Raw genomic sequence first — 14962 nt, forward strand, 5'->3', positions numbered from 1 at the left:
TTTCTTCCTGTAAAAGCTCAAAACAGGCTAGAAAATGACCCCATTCTTTTGAGAGAAGGTCCATTTCTCCTCCTCCTCCTCACTTTCCATAACATAAAACGGACTAAGGGTGAGGAACACCACCACTTTGGAGAATGCAGCCTGGTCTCTTGACACCTCTGATGGCCGCAGTAACACCTTGCTGAAAAGGAAATTAGCAACTACCAGACAAAAGGCTTTATACCGGACAGAAACAAAATGGTATGTGCAGGTCCAGAATACCCCTGAATGAGACAGCATCAAATAGCTGAGTATTTAGCGACTCTGTATTGGAAGCTTTTGCCTGGACTGTAGACTCTATCCATTAGACAACACTTACCTCACAGCAAGACAGAGAGCCTGTCCAAACATGTTGCTACTTATTTTCTCAGCATGAGTGGAGATTTTAAAAGCATTGGCTAATACAGGTGACAAGCTTTTATTGCCTTCACCCTGTCTCCTGGGGTCAGTCTAAGCTCAGATTCACAAAAGGGATCTAAGGAACGTCACGTCCCCCACATCTACCCACGCTTACTCCACCTTCATCCCAGCTCCCAGGAGCAGTCAGTTTCTGGAGAAGTTGGATTAAGACTACTATCAATTCTGTATGACCAGTTCTGGGTCCCGTATCCCTTTCAAAGGGAGAATGCCCTGGGGTAACTCAGCTTGAGCAAGGCAGACAGAGATCAATCACATGGCCATGGGAAGGAATGGAAGGCAGTGCTTATCTGATCGGGCTGAGCCATCTCCCCTCTCTGCAGAAACAGCAGCACCATGATATTTCAGGCTTTCCCTGTGTCAGGCTCCTGACATGCACTATATGTAGCTGCAAATCCCAATCAATTTCAACATTTCTTAACTGCTGGAAGGCCTTTCTCAACACTGTAATTTACCCTCAAAAGAACAGGGAGCATGCACCCTCGCCTCCCCAGTACCACATTCTACTAACTGCCACCCCCGCCCAGACCCCACTAACCTGCCTACACAGAAGAGGAAGGAACCCGCCTTCAAAGCCTGCAACAGACAGCCACAGTACATATGCCACGACAAGAACTTTTATTTCTCTTTAATGACATTAAACACAACTGCTACAAGGGAAAAAACATGATAAAGAGGCACCAAACTTCAGTTTCATAATTGATCCTCACAACTCCAGTCCCTTAGGCCTGCACGAGCTTACTGCAGGCTCTTATGAATAAACTACATAGACAGCATGTTTTAACTCTTTGTCAAGACCTCTGTGGTGAGAACGTCGTCACGAACCTCATGAACCTCGTGAACGAAAAAAGTTAGGTAGGCAGTTAAGTGCACGTAACCCTTACTCAAATAAAATACAGCAAGAACTCATGAACTACTAGACTGAGAACCCAACACCAAGTATGAGATAGGAACCTTTAAAAACAGATTAAAACTCCAGATTTTACCTACTACCATCTTCAAGGCAAACATGCCTAATACTGAGTTTTCTTTGGCTTTTTTTTCCTTCTTAAAGAATACCGTGTTAACCACTAGAGAACAGTTCTCTCCTCCCCCAGTCCAACAGATTTAATTAAGCTGCTAATGCTTTGGAAAAACAGAATTATTTGAGCAAAGAGGAAATGTGATTGTCACATTTTCTAGTTAACCCGTCACTCATTTGGCAAAGGCAATGCTGCCGTTACACATTCAGACTTAAACCCTCCTTTACCAGGAATGCAGGAACATGAGCTTAAGCAAAATGCTGTCCCTTCCCTCCTTGGGTTCCCCACTCTGCGGGGAACTAGACAGCTACAGCGCTAGTTATTCCAGCTACAACTAATTTTTATTATGCTATGGTTCCAAAGGTAGATGTCTGCTTATCTTACTCCATCATGCTAACTGAGGGAAACCTGGAGAAGTTACTAATGCAGTAAATGTCCATTATCTGAAATCAGATTTTGACTCTTGCCTTTGAACAGAACTTCTTTTCATTTGGCTCCAGAATTTAAACCAAATGTTCAAGGAAGAGAATCCTCACCTACATAAAAACAGTAAACACTTAGGGACATCCATAAGATGATCGATGGCTTGAATGACCAAACCTTTCCCAAGTCAGTTTCTAAAGCAGGGTAGGGTGTTTAAGATGGGTTTCTCACACACAAAGGGGGGGGTGATGAAAACAAAACCAGACAAGAGGCAGCTAGCCAGTACCACTGGCGGCGCTACGGCAACCGTTGGGTCCAGCCTTCACGGAGGGTGGCCAACAGCATGAATGCCGGACTGCAAAGCCTCCCCAAAGCTGTCTAGAGCCGTCTGTAAAGAGTAACAAACTCCTCAGACATCCCGGAGGATGGCGGCACAAAGTCTGACAACTCAATCTAGAACACCAAAACTTCACATCGCAACCACATTAGGATGCACAACAGCAGTTCTGTCCAACTGTGTATCAGAAGTTTGACCAAATGAGATGGTAACATCCGGAAGCTGAAGGCACCTCTTATTAACTATCAACGGAGATAAAATAGTGACTCTCCCAAGTCCCTCTGACAGGCCAGAGCTCACTGACTGACACAGCAACTGATACTTGGAGCTGGGAGTTGAGCAGATGAAACTGAAGACCAACTCACACCTCAGCAGCTTTCTGGCCTGTCCTGGAGTTAAGACTCTGGGTGGGAAGCTCTTAATAAAGAGAGCAGGGAGGCTGTTCTTAGGAGGCATATCTAGGTTTAACAGGATACAGGAACACACCAATAGAACCTAAGGAACATAATGGTCACTGGGGGAAAAAAGAAGGAAAATCCTTGAGGAAAGGCAGAGAAGACAATCAGTCACAAGACCACAAATCGACAAGGGTTAGTCAGCAGTCTTCCGTCAGTTAAGATGTATAAGATTTGTAAACCTATTGTGCAAAAGCACATTTAATGAAGAAGGGGGGAGGCAAGAAAATAAATAAAGGCGGCTAGTAAGTACAAAAAGGAGAGAAGATTTACACTTTTAATTTGTCCTTTCAACAACAGGATTTTTGTCCGGCTCCAACCTACTTCAAATGTCCCGGATTACCAACTTTGAAATACTGACAAGTACTCAGAGATTCAAATAAAAAAGTGAGAGGCATTGTTAAAAGTGACTTATGCCCATTTGTAAGTCATCAGCAATAATTAACACTGGCTTGCAGCCTGGTAATCTTTTCCTTATAGGAGATTAAAAGATGGTTCTCTTTTCAGCATAAGAAACAGACTTCACCTCTGTGTTGAGGTGGGTGTTTTGCTCGAGCCTAAGTATTCTGGCTTAATGCTGGCTTTCAAGAAGTGGCCACCTTCAATTTAAATAAAAAAATTAAAATGTAACAGTGCTTAAACGCATGCACACAGACAAACAAGAAGGACCTTATACAAAAAAATTTCAAGTCAGCAATGGAAATTTCCAAAAGGTGTCAAGTTCTTTAAATAAAAATCTTGTGAAAAATAAAATTCAAAATTTACAAAGCACAAAAGAGCAGAAGATGAGATGCTGCTCTGAATAGGACCCTGGATAGGGATCTTCACTGCTGATGGGATGAGACAAATGGACTTGACGGGAAGTCCGGGAGACGCTGGAATCGATGGTGGCTTCGCATGTTCCTGTCAACCCACTGAGTCAGACTGCATCTTTGCAGAGGTTTCTGCCGGAACCGAGCATAGTTTCTATCAGGAGAGAAGGAAAATGAAAACAGGAAAGATGAGGGTTTCAGGTGGAATGGCTATTTGTACACAAAAAAAGTGGCCGAGGCAATTATCTTAAGAATATCTTTACTTTCGGGGACCTGGGTGGCTCAGACGGTTAAGTGTCTGCTGTCAGTTTAGGTCATGATCCCAGTATCCTGGGATCGAGTCCCGCGTCAGCCTCCCTGCTTCGCAAAGTCTGCTTCTCCCTCTACCCCTCCCCCTTGCTTGTGCTCTCTCTCTCATGCTCTCTCAAATTTTTTTAAATCCTTAAAAAGAAAAAAAAAGTATCCTTACACTTTGGGATATTAGATATTAATTTTACATTTCAATCCTGACAATTTTAGAAATTATTTGTACTACATTTTATTTATGTGAAAGTCACAATGTAAGTGCTATTTTCTTCCAACTCCCAAAGCCAGCTGCCACACGGGCATTATGGTGGTATGTGCCATGTACATGAATGTTAAGAAAACCTAATATAGGGGCGCCTGGGTGGCTCAGTGGGTTAAAGCCTCTGCCTTCGGCTCGGGTCATGATCCCAGGGTCCTGGGATCGAGCCCCACATCCGGCTCGTTGCTCCGTGGGGGGCCTGCTTCCTCCTCTCTCTCTGCCTGCCTCTCTGCCTACTTGTGATTTCTCTCTGTCAAATAAATAAAATATATAAGAAAAAAAAATGCTTAAAAAAAAAAGAAAGAAAACCTAATATATAATCCGTAATAATGTTTCGGTAGGAAAAAATATTTTCTCCTTCAAGAAGCATTTAAAACAGGATCTGTATTTCATTGGTTGCACCAGATCTGTACCTCCAACAGGACCTCATTGTCTGATACAGCTCAAGGTTGCTCAGGACACAGCAGTTAATTTTAGAGTAAAATTCCCAGAGAAGGTAAGTCATCATGTGAGTATCACATTGCAAGTTTAGAGACTGAATAATTAATAGCAAGGACTCAAAGTAAAGCTTCTTGAGCTCCTCCTTTAATCACCCCAGTCTTTTAGGCCAGAGTTCTGAATAAGACCCTCTGAGATAATTTGATCTCATTCTCAACTCCAGCTGTTCCTAATAACTCCCCGGGAAGCTTTTTAAAGGTAAAGATTCTTGCTCCCACCCCCTAACTTAATGACTTCGAATCCCCTGAAGGCAGCGCCTGGACATTTGTATTTTTAGACATCTCCACAGGCATTGTCAGTAGCCAGAGTTGAAAATAATTGTAACATTTTATGATACTTATCTAGCTCTATATGAAGTACTTGCTTAATTCTTTCATATACTTCACTTCGTTTAATGCTAATAACAATCTCATCAGAAAAGCACTCTTATTAATATCTTGTACAGGTCAGGAAACTGAGTCTCAGGTTAAATAACGTGTCCAAGGTCATAAAGTGGAGTAAGTAGAAGAGCCCGGATTTTAATCACACCTGTCTCTAGGATTCATCTAATACCCACCACATGTCCTGTCTTTCTGAGACCTGCTATGATTTTGGCAACTACAGGGGAAACACTGAGTATAAAGGCCCTGAAGTGGAAGCATGTGTGCCATATCTGAAAAACAGCGGGGCACCTGGGTGGCTCAGAGGGTTGAGCCTCTGCCTTCAGCTCAGGTCACGATCTCAGGGTCCTGGGATTGGGCTCTCTCCTCAGCGGGGAGCCTGCTTCCCTCTCTGTCTCTCTGCCTGCTTCTCTGCCTACTTGTGATCTCTGTCTGTCAAATAAATAAATAAAAGGAAAAAAAAAAGGCTAGTCAAATTAAATAAAAAAAAAAACAACAAGAAGGAAGTCCATGTGATTAGTGCAGAATGAGCAAGGGGAAGAGTAGTAGGGGAAGAGTAGTAGGAGACGAGGTCAGTGAGCTATAGCCCCGGCCATGGTCCTTACAGGGAATGGTGAGGATAGGAAGGCACTGGAAAATTCTGAGCGAAGAAGAGAATCTGAACCTCTCTGGCTACTGAGTTAAGAATGGCAGGCAAAGGCAGAAGCAGGGAGACCATTTAGGAGACTTGCAATAGTCTAAGTGAAAATGATGAGAAATGGTCAGGTTTTGGACATATTTTGTATGCAGAGCTTATGGGATTTGCTAATGGGCTGAATATGGGGTGAGAAAGGAGTCAAAGATGACTCCAAGGTTTCTCAGTAACTGGATCAAAGTAACTGAATAAATCTGTAAAACCATACTACATCAAGAATCCAGAAGATTCCAGAATAGAAAGTCCCTTCAACATCAATTAATCCAACATATTAGTTTTAGTGATGTGAGGACCAAAGAAGTGGCATGACTTGATCAAAATCATGCAGCTAAGTTACAAACCGCAAAGCTAGTACTGATCCCACATTTCCTGGATTTCAGCTCAGTTCTTTTAAGGATTTTATTCATTTATTTGACAGAGAGATAGGTAGCAGATAGAGAGCACAAGCAAGCAGAGCAGCAGGCAGAGGGAGAGGGGGAAGCAGGCTCCCCGCTGAGCACGGAGCCTGATGTGGGGCTCAATTCCAGGACTCTGGGATAATGACCTGAGCCAAAGGTAGCTGCTTAACTGACTGAGCGACCCAGGCGGCCCTCAGCTCAGTTCTTATTAGCTCAGTTCTTATTTCATTATACTCTCCTGTTTCTTTCCCCACCTTTGGAATTAAACAATAATCACAGCCCAACTCCCTTTAACATTCTTCCTACAGCCAAATTCTACCCTTTTCCTCCTCCTCCTAATCACCCACTTACCTCATGGTGAGGTCCGAAGGATGTTGCCACTTTGGGTTCTGCATATGATGGACTTGACCCATCAGGGCATACAGTTCCCCCAAGGCACCTGTGACACAGAGGGATCGTGGTTAGGAAGCAGCTCAGTGAACTCCCATGTCAGCCTACATCATGAGGCTACATCAAAGCATGTGCTTTCAGGGCAAGAGAGAACAGGCACTGGTCCTAATACTATCTATGATTATCACAAGCAGTCAGCACAAAAACTATAAGCCAGGGAGGGGAGCTTGCTCTCAGATGATGACGACGATGATGATGACGACGATGATGATGACGACGATGATGGAGCAGCAATAATGACAGCCACCATTCATTCATTCAACACTTATTAGCTCCTACAATGTGTGAGGAAGTTTACTGATCTCTAGAATATGGTGGTAGACAAGATGCTGTACCTGCACTCATCAAGTTTATATAGGAGAGAGGCAACTCCAGAACTTGCAGTAAGTGCAATGACCAGAGAAACACAGGTTCCTGTGTGAGCACAGAGACTGGAGGGTGGGGGTTTGAGAAAGCCCTCTCCAGGGGAGGTAAACCGGAAGCAGGGATCAAAAAGATGTCTAGAAGTTAGTGAGGTAAGGGGGCGGGGGGTCAGGTATCCAAGAGACATAGCTGATACCAAGGCCCAGAGATACAAGACAGCAAAATACGTTCAAGAAACGAGAGGCTGAGAACAGAAGGCACATGGGGGCTTTTTGCTAAATAAGAAAAATTGCTGGAGGCAATTTCTCAAGCACCTAGGAGCCTGGCAAGGTGCTAAGCACTTTATATACTATCTACCTCCTTCTAAAAAAAAGAAAAAAAATCTCATATGGAGACAGATGTTATTAACATCTTTTTGGAAAGGGGAAACTATGGCTCAGGGAGGTGGACTTGCCTTAAATGTTCACTAAACCAAACTCAAAACTGGCTGTCTGACTCCATAACTTTTGCCATCATCTGATAATGTTAATTTTGCACTTAAGGGCTGAGACTTAGGTTGAAGCTTGCAAAAACAAAAATTAAGATTAGAGAGAACAAAATAACTTCCCCAGACCAGTGAGTCTCAAATTTTAACATGCATCATAATCAGCAGAAGTATTATAAAACAGATTACTGGGCACAACCCCGGAGTTTCTGATTCTGTAGGTCTCCAGGGGAACCTGAGATTTTGCATTTCTAAGAAATGCCCAAGTGATGCTGATGCTGCTGGCCTGGAAACCACACCTTGAAAACCACGACCCTGGACAGTAGAGACTTTTCTTTTACCTAGTACACACACTGCTCAGTATCTTCTCCACTATGCTCTCAGAAACCAAAAGTAGTTGAACTAGGCTATGAACCATTTTTTCCAGTTCTGGTAAAAGATATTTACTTAACTTTAAGGACCAGTCTAATTTACTGGAGGCCTTAAGAAGTTCAGCTTTGTAGAGAAAGTATATACTTTGAAGTCAGACAGACTTAAATTAAAATTCCAATTCAGCTACTAACTAGCTCTGTGACCCTGGGCAAATCATTTGACTTCTTCTAGGCCCACTCGACTTATCTATGACCCCCAAACAATGATACTATCTAGCATGAAGCTGAACATTAGGAACACAGTACATACAAGACTTAGTATAGTGCCTGACACAAAGCTGTGGTGCAGTATGTGCTGGCTATTGCTGTGGCGTTAGAGCCTCACGCCTACATCAGTTTGCAAAGACTCTTCGAATCATGTGACAATCAATCACCGTTCTGTAAGGAAAAATGTTTATTAAGTGGATCAGTCTACACATTTACTATGACATGTTTTATCGCACGCAGCAGAAATTCTCTAACCATAACGAGATGATACTCTTCAAGAAAAACATAGATGCATTACAAGCTTCTGTGCAGCAAAAAAAATATAACCAAGGATAAAAGAAGACAAATGACAAAATGAAAATACATCTGAAACATATCTGGTAAAGTTTTAACGTCCGTGTCACTCTACAGGAGTTATCTCCTCATAAACAAAAGAGGTCAAAGGACATGAATAAGCAATTCAGAAAGTCATACAAATGATCAATAAACATAATGAAAAGATGTTCAATCTCACTAATATGGGAAGAAAAAATATTAACCTCACTTTTTTCTTCTTCTTTTTTTAAAGATTTTATTTGAGAGAGAGAGAGGATGGGAGAGAGACCATGAAAGGGGTGAAGGTCAGAGGGTGAAGCAGCCTCCCTGCTGAGCAGGGAGCCGATGGGGAACTTGATCCTGGGATTCCAGGATCATGACCTGAGCTAAAGGCAGTCACTTAACCAACCAAGCTGCCCAGGCGCCCCTTAATCTCACTTCTTGAGAAAATACAAATCAGAAAAGAATTTCTCCTTTAAGAGGGAAGTAGCTTTAGATTAAAAAATCCCTTGCCTGAGTTAAAATCAAAGGTCTCAAATCAAATTGCCTTTCCCATATCCTACATTCACATAATGAGCACCCCAATCGTTTTAGGTCTGCAAAAAAACATTTCAGTGAGGGGGAAAAACCAGCTTTGTAGGACTTTCGAGATAATGTTTTTCCTGCCAAAGGATCACCAGAGGAGGGCTGGTAAGATAAGATATTGTGGTATCCAATCTAAAAATGACAACAAGATTATCTGTAGACCATGTCCTTCAGTCCTTCACTCATCTCTTACCAGCTAGATCCTACAAAATTGCCCTGATGATGGAGGCTAAAGATATACTATATGCCCCCTACAAAGAAACCTATTCACTTTAAACTCAAAGGGGGAAAAAAAAAAAAAAAAGAATAACAAACAAAAAAACCCCTGGTCTATTAAGCCCAAGGAGGCTTCAAGTATTAATCCACTAGGAGTCATAATCTAGCAGAAGAAACTTACATACAGCACTTACCACTGCCATCAGACAGTATCCTATGAGCTTTACATACATTAACTCATTTGTTCGTTGTTATGGTAATCCTCTGAGGTATTTCCCCCATTTCACAGATGAAGACAGAAACAGTTTGCCCAAGGTCACACAGTTAGCAACAGCCTGAATTCTAACAGTATAATACCATCATCGAGTTGAGTTTCCTTAAAAATTTTTCCAGGACTGACATATAGTGGGGATGAGAAGGCAAGAATCACATCACAGTATGTCTCTTGTATACAGCTGGTACCGCGCACACTGCTGAGTGAACAAGGGCTCAATGATCAGGTCTCAGCTCATGCACCAAGAATTGTTACTTTTCCTTAGCACTAAAAACTTACTGATGGACTAGGGTAACCTTTTTTGGTAAGACTTAATGATCTACATCAAGCATGTATTATGTGCCAGGCACTTTGCTAAATGCTTTGTATTCATCCTATCATCTTATCCTAACCACCACATGAGGCAAATACCATGATCTCCATTTTATTCATGATTAAACTGAAGCTTAAAAAAGATACTCATCTATCATCTTGTAAATGGGAAAGCCAGGATTCAAACCCAGGTGGAGCTAATAATCCAAAAACCTTATTTCAGCTCATGGCTCCTATCTCTTCTGCCAAATTCGGAGATGCTAACAAGAATGGAAATGTTTGAATTTTCTCCTCACAGTCTCTAACAGATGGGCTTTCTTGGACCAACAATCAGTACCATGGGTTTATTTTAAGTTGTGGCTAAAAGGTGGCAAAGACTGTCCTTTGTTTTGCGCCTAAGAATGAAATTCATCTAAGAATGAAAGAGAAAAAAAACCCCTTAACATTACAGGAATGAAATAAGCAATTCATCTAAACCTTAATCTATAAATATGTAGCTGACTAGTTTGGGGGACAATTCAGTCTAATAACTGCCCCTAATAAGTTAGGTCAATCGACGGTTAAGAAGGAGGAAGAATAGAAAATGCTGAACATGTGTTCTACCAATGGCCCTTCTGCCAGGTTTTAGATGTCACTATAGTTTGCACATGACCCTGTTCAATTAAGTGTGGCACAAGACCCACGAACAGAGAATCTCTCATTGAGTGAATAAATCAGATAGTCTCCTTCGGAATGTGACTGCGAGCTTTAGTAATGAGAATGAGAGAGAACAGCACACAGGCAGGACTCGGAGAGCGGACACACGTGAGACAGCTAAGAGAGCAGCAGAAGCACTGGCCACAGAGAAAGATTAGAAGTATTAGAATCATTAACTCAGCAAGGAAAACCTGAATAGGTAACAGAGGCACCCATTTCTGACGGGCATCGAGCATGGATCTATGGCTGATTCTTTTTACTATAAGAACTGGCTATGGGGGCGCCTGGGTGGCTCAGTGGGTTAAAGCCTCTGCCTTCAGCTCAGGTCATGATCCCAGGGTCCTGGAATCGAGTCCCGCATCGGGCTCTCTGCTCGGCGGGGGGCCTGCTTCCTCCTCTCTCTGCCTGCTTCTCTGTGATCTGTCTAATAAATAAATAAAACCTTTAAAAAAAAAAAAAAGAACTGGCTATGTCGTCTGATCTTCTGTAAATCCTTAAACTCAGTTGGTTAAAGGCAATTATAAGGTCTCTATTCTTTGCAATCAAAAAAATACCTAACACAGGGAAATGAATGAAGAGGGAAAGAGAGAAAAAATGTGCTTATGGGGGTGCAGGCTACTGCTTTTATAAATACATTAATAGGAATAAAAAGGAAAAAAGATTAAGTGGAAAACAAGAATGCAAATGCATCACCTAAACTGCGATGATCTAGTGCAAATCTTGACTGATTTTCCTTGTAGACAGGGCAAAAACCAGAAGAAATTGGCATTATTGTATATTTATATATTATATAATTAGTGTATTATATATATTATTATATATATTATTTAGCTCATTTCTGAAGTGATGTATTAGATGGGGGCTAGTGAGTGACATATGAATGTCCTCAACAGCAATGCCAAGTGCAGAAGTAGAATGTATAGAACCACTGCGGCTTATGATCTCCATTAACAATCAAAGTGACACTTCTACTTCTAGGCATGATGAATGGGCTCACCTCCCACTGCAGGCAACTAGAAATTGGGCAAAATATATGAAACAACTGTTTTCAGACTGTCCAGAATTGTGATTCCTGACAGAAGGGAAACCACTGAGGTGAATCTAGAGACTTCTTCTGAGTCTCTGAGTCCATAATTTTTCAAAACAAAAAGGTTAAAATGAAGGTTAAACAAACACTTTGTAAATAAAACAAAAGCAGAGAGACTTCAATGCCAGCAAACCTGCACTACAAGAAACTAAAAATTCATCAGAAAAAAGGAAAATAACAGATGAAGGAACAAGGGCACTGAAAATGGTAAATATGTGAGTAAATATAAAAGACTTTTCCTCATTTAAAAAAAAACTTTAAAAGGTAACTTTAATATGTTGAAGGCTTAAACATGTATGTATACGTAAAATGTATACAAACACTAGCATAAAAAACAGAATGGAAGGGCACCTGCTGGCTCAGTCAGAAGAGAACTCAACTCTTGATCCTCAAGTCATGAGTTCGAGCCCCACATCGAGTGTATAGATTACTTAAATCAAATAAACTTAAAAAAAAAAAAAAAACAGAATGGATTTGGAAGTGTATTTTGTTGTTGTTGTTTTTTAAGATCTTATTTATTTGACAGATAGAGATCACAAGTAGGCAGAGAGGCAGGCAGAGAGAGAGGAGGAAGCAGGCTCCCCGCTGAGCGGAGAGCCCCATGCAGGACTCGATCCCAGGACCCTGGGATCATGACCTGAGCTGAAGGCAGAGGCTTTAACCCACTGAGCCACCCAGGCGCCCATGGAAGTGTATTGTTAATTAGGGCCTTGTATTATATGCTAAGTGGTATATTATTTGAAGGTGGACTGGGAGGTTAAAGATCCATATTGTAAACAATAGAATCACAGTTCTCAAGGTGTGTTCAAGAGTCCCTGGGAGTCCCTCCACCCCCTTCTGAGGATTTAAAAGTCAAGATTATTTTCACAACAACACTAAGATGTTATTTGTTCTTTCCACTTCCATTCTCTCAAGTGTACCATGGAATTCTCAAGAGGCTATATGACATGACACAGAGTATAGAACCACATAAAAGGATCTAGCAGGCTTCTATTAAGCCAGGCATTAACAGAGATTTGCAAAAATGTAAATTAATGCCATTCTTCTCCCCAAATTTTTGGTTTTGTTTTAAAAAAGTTATTTTTAGGGGCGGCTGGGTGGTTCAGTCAGTTAAGCGTTTGATCTCGGCTCGGGTCATGATCTCAGGGTTGTGAGATAAAGTCCTGTCTCAGGCTCTGTACTTTCTCTCTCCCTCTACTCCTACCCTCATTTTTAAAAAAAAAAGTTATTTTTAGAGGCTCCTGGCTGGATCAGTCAGTGAAGCCTGCCACTCTTGACCTCCTGGGCTGTGAGTTCAAGCCCAATGTTGCACACAGAGATTACTTTTTTAAAAAAAGTTATTTTTAATAAGAACATATTATTTATGTTAACATGCAATGAGTCTATTTTTAAATATATTAATAAATATTTAAACAATTTTTCAGTTCTAACTTTTAATATGATTTAGCATAGATAGATGTAACCCATGCCAACAAAAATTTTGGGGTCCTGAATTTCTAAGAGTGTAAATGGGTCCTGAGAACAAAAACTTTGAGAACTACTACCCTCTAACAAGCACTAAAAATAAAACGAAGAGGTATAGGTAATAAATCAAGCATGGATATAAAATGGAATACTAAAAATTACTTAAAAAAAGAAAAAAAAAAAAAAAAGACCAGGGGCACCTGGGTGGCTCAATGGGTTAAAGCCTCTGCCTTCAGCTCAGCTCATGATCCCAGGGTCCTGGGATCGGGCCCCGAATCGCAGAAAGCCTGCTTCCCCCTCTCTCTCTGCCTGCCTCTCTCTGTCTACTTGTGACCTCTGTCAAATAAACAAAATCTTTAAACAAAAAAACAAACAAACAAAAAGACCAGGGAAAGATGAAAGAAGACACAAAGAACAGATAAGCAAATAGAAAACAAGTAGTAAGATGGTAGATTTAAAACCACCCATACTGATTAAAACACTGAGATTATATAAGACTGGAAAAAGGAAGAGCTACATTCAATTATATAGTGTCTACAAGACATCCACTTAATTTTATTATTATTATTACTATTTTTTTTAGAGAGGGAGTGGAGAGAGGCAAAGGGAGTGAAAGAGGAAGAGAGACAATCTTAAGTAGGCTCCACACCCAGCACCTGAGCCCAAGGAGATGCTCCATCTCACAACTCTGAAATCATGACTTCAGCTGAAATCAAGGGTCCCACACTTAACCAATGAGGCGCCCCAAGACATCCACTTTAGAACACAAAGATATGGATAGATTAAAAGTAAAAAGATTTTTTTAAAAAGGTTTTATTTATTTATTTGACAGACAGAGAGATCACAAGTAGGCAGAGAGGTAAGCCAAGAGAGGGAGAAGCAGGCTCCCCGCTGAGCAGAGAGCCAGATGTGGACCTTGATCCCAGGACCCTGAGATCATGTCCTGAGCCCAAGGCAGAGGCTTAACCCACTGAGCCACCCAGGCAGCCTTAAAGTAAAAAGACGTTTTAAAAATCTATTATGGGGCGCCTGGGTGGTTCAGTGGGTTAAGCTTCTGCCTTCGTTCGGCTCAGGTCATGATCTCAGGGTCCTGGGATCGAGTCCTGCATCGGGCCCTCTATTTGGCAGGGAGCCTGCTTCCTCCTCTCTCTCTCTCCCTGCCTCTCTGCCTACTTGTGATCTCTGTCAAATAAATAAATAAAATCTTTAAAAATAAAAAATAAATAAAATAAAAATAAAAATCGATCATGTACACAGTAGTGAAAAGAAGGCTGGATTGGCTACATAAATATGAGACAAAATGGACTCTCAAACAGAATATTACTAAGAATGTAAATACTGGAGATCCCTGGGTGGCTCAGTGGGTTAAAGCCTCTGCCTTCTGCTCAGGCCATGATCCCAGGGTCCTGGGATCGAGCCCAGCATCAGGCTCTCTGCTCAGCGAGGAGCCTGCTTCTCCCCCTCTCTCTGCCTGCCTCTCTGACTACTTGGGATCTGTCAAATAAATAAATTAAATTAAAAAAAAAAAAAAAAGTAAATACTGAATGTTACTAAGAGTAAAAAAAAAGTTCATAATGATAAAAGGGGACAAATGATCAAGAGGATATAATATTCCTAAAAGTGTATGCATCCAATAGGAGAGTTTTAAAATACAAGAGGCAAAAACTGACAGAAGTGAAAGGAGAAACAGGAAAATCCACAATTAGAGTGGAGATATGAACACTCCTCTTTTAGTTAGAAAATCTGTAAGGATATAGAACTGAACACCACCAGCAACATATAAAACCTCACTGAAATGTATAGAACACTCCACCAACATCAGAATATACACTTTCAAGTGCACATGGAACATTCACCAAACACACCATATGCTGGTCTATAAAAATAAGTCTCAGTACATTTGAAAGAATGGAACTCATTATCAAGAATATTCTCTGACCACAAGAGAATTAAGCTAAAATAATAAGATAGATGAAAACTCCCAAATGTTTGGAAATTAAGTAACACACTTCTAAATAACCTGTAAGTCAAAGAAGTG

General features: G+C 41.2%; 1 protein-coding gene across 8 annotated transcripts in view; it reads right to left on the minus strand.

Annotated features, from left to right (window-relative positions):
* Positions 1–2943: 2943 nt before the first annotated feature.
* The window catches only part of LOC123952909 (S100P binding protein), a 51453-nt gene continuing 39434 nt past the window's right edge, over positions 2944–14962 (minus strand). For all 8 annotated transcript variants that reach the window (XM_046022619.1, XM_046022628.1, XM_046022599.1 and 5 more), the window contains 2 exons: positions 6392–6479; positions 2944–3659 (listed from right to left, as the gene is read on the minus strand). In XM_046022619.1, coding sequence (XP_045878575.1) covers positions 3518–3659; positions 6392–6479 — 230 coding nt within the window. In that variant the 3' untranslated portion in view covers positions 2944–3517. The remainder of the gene's footprint in view (positions 3660–6391; positions 6480–14962) is intronic.

This window comes from Meles meles, chromosome 1, assembly GCF_922984935.1.
Source record: "Meles meles chromosome 1, mMelMel3.1 paternal haplotype, whole genome shotgun sequence".
NCBI lineage: Eukaryota > Metazoa > Chordata > Mammalia > Carnivora > Mustelidae > Meles > Meles meles.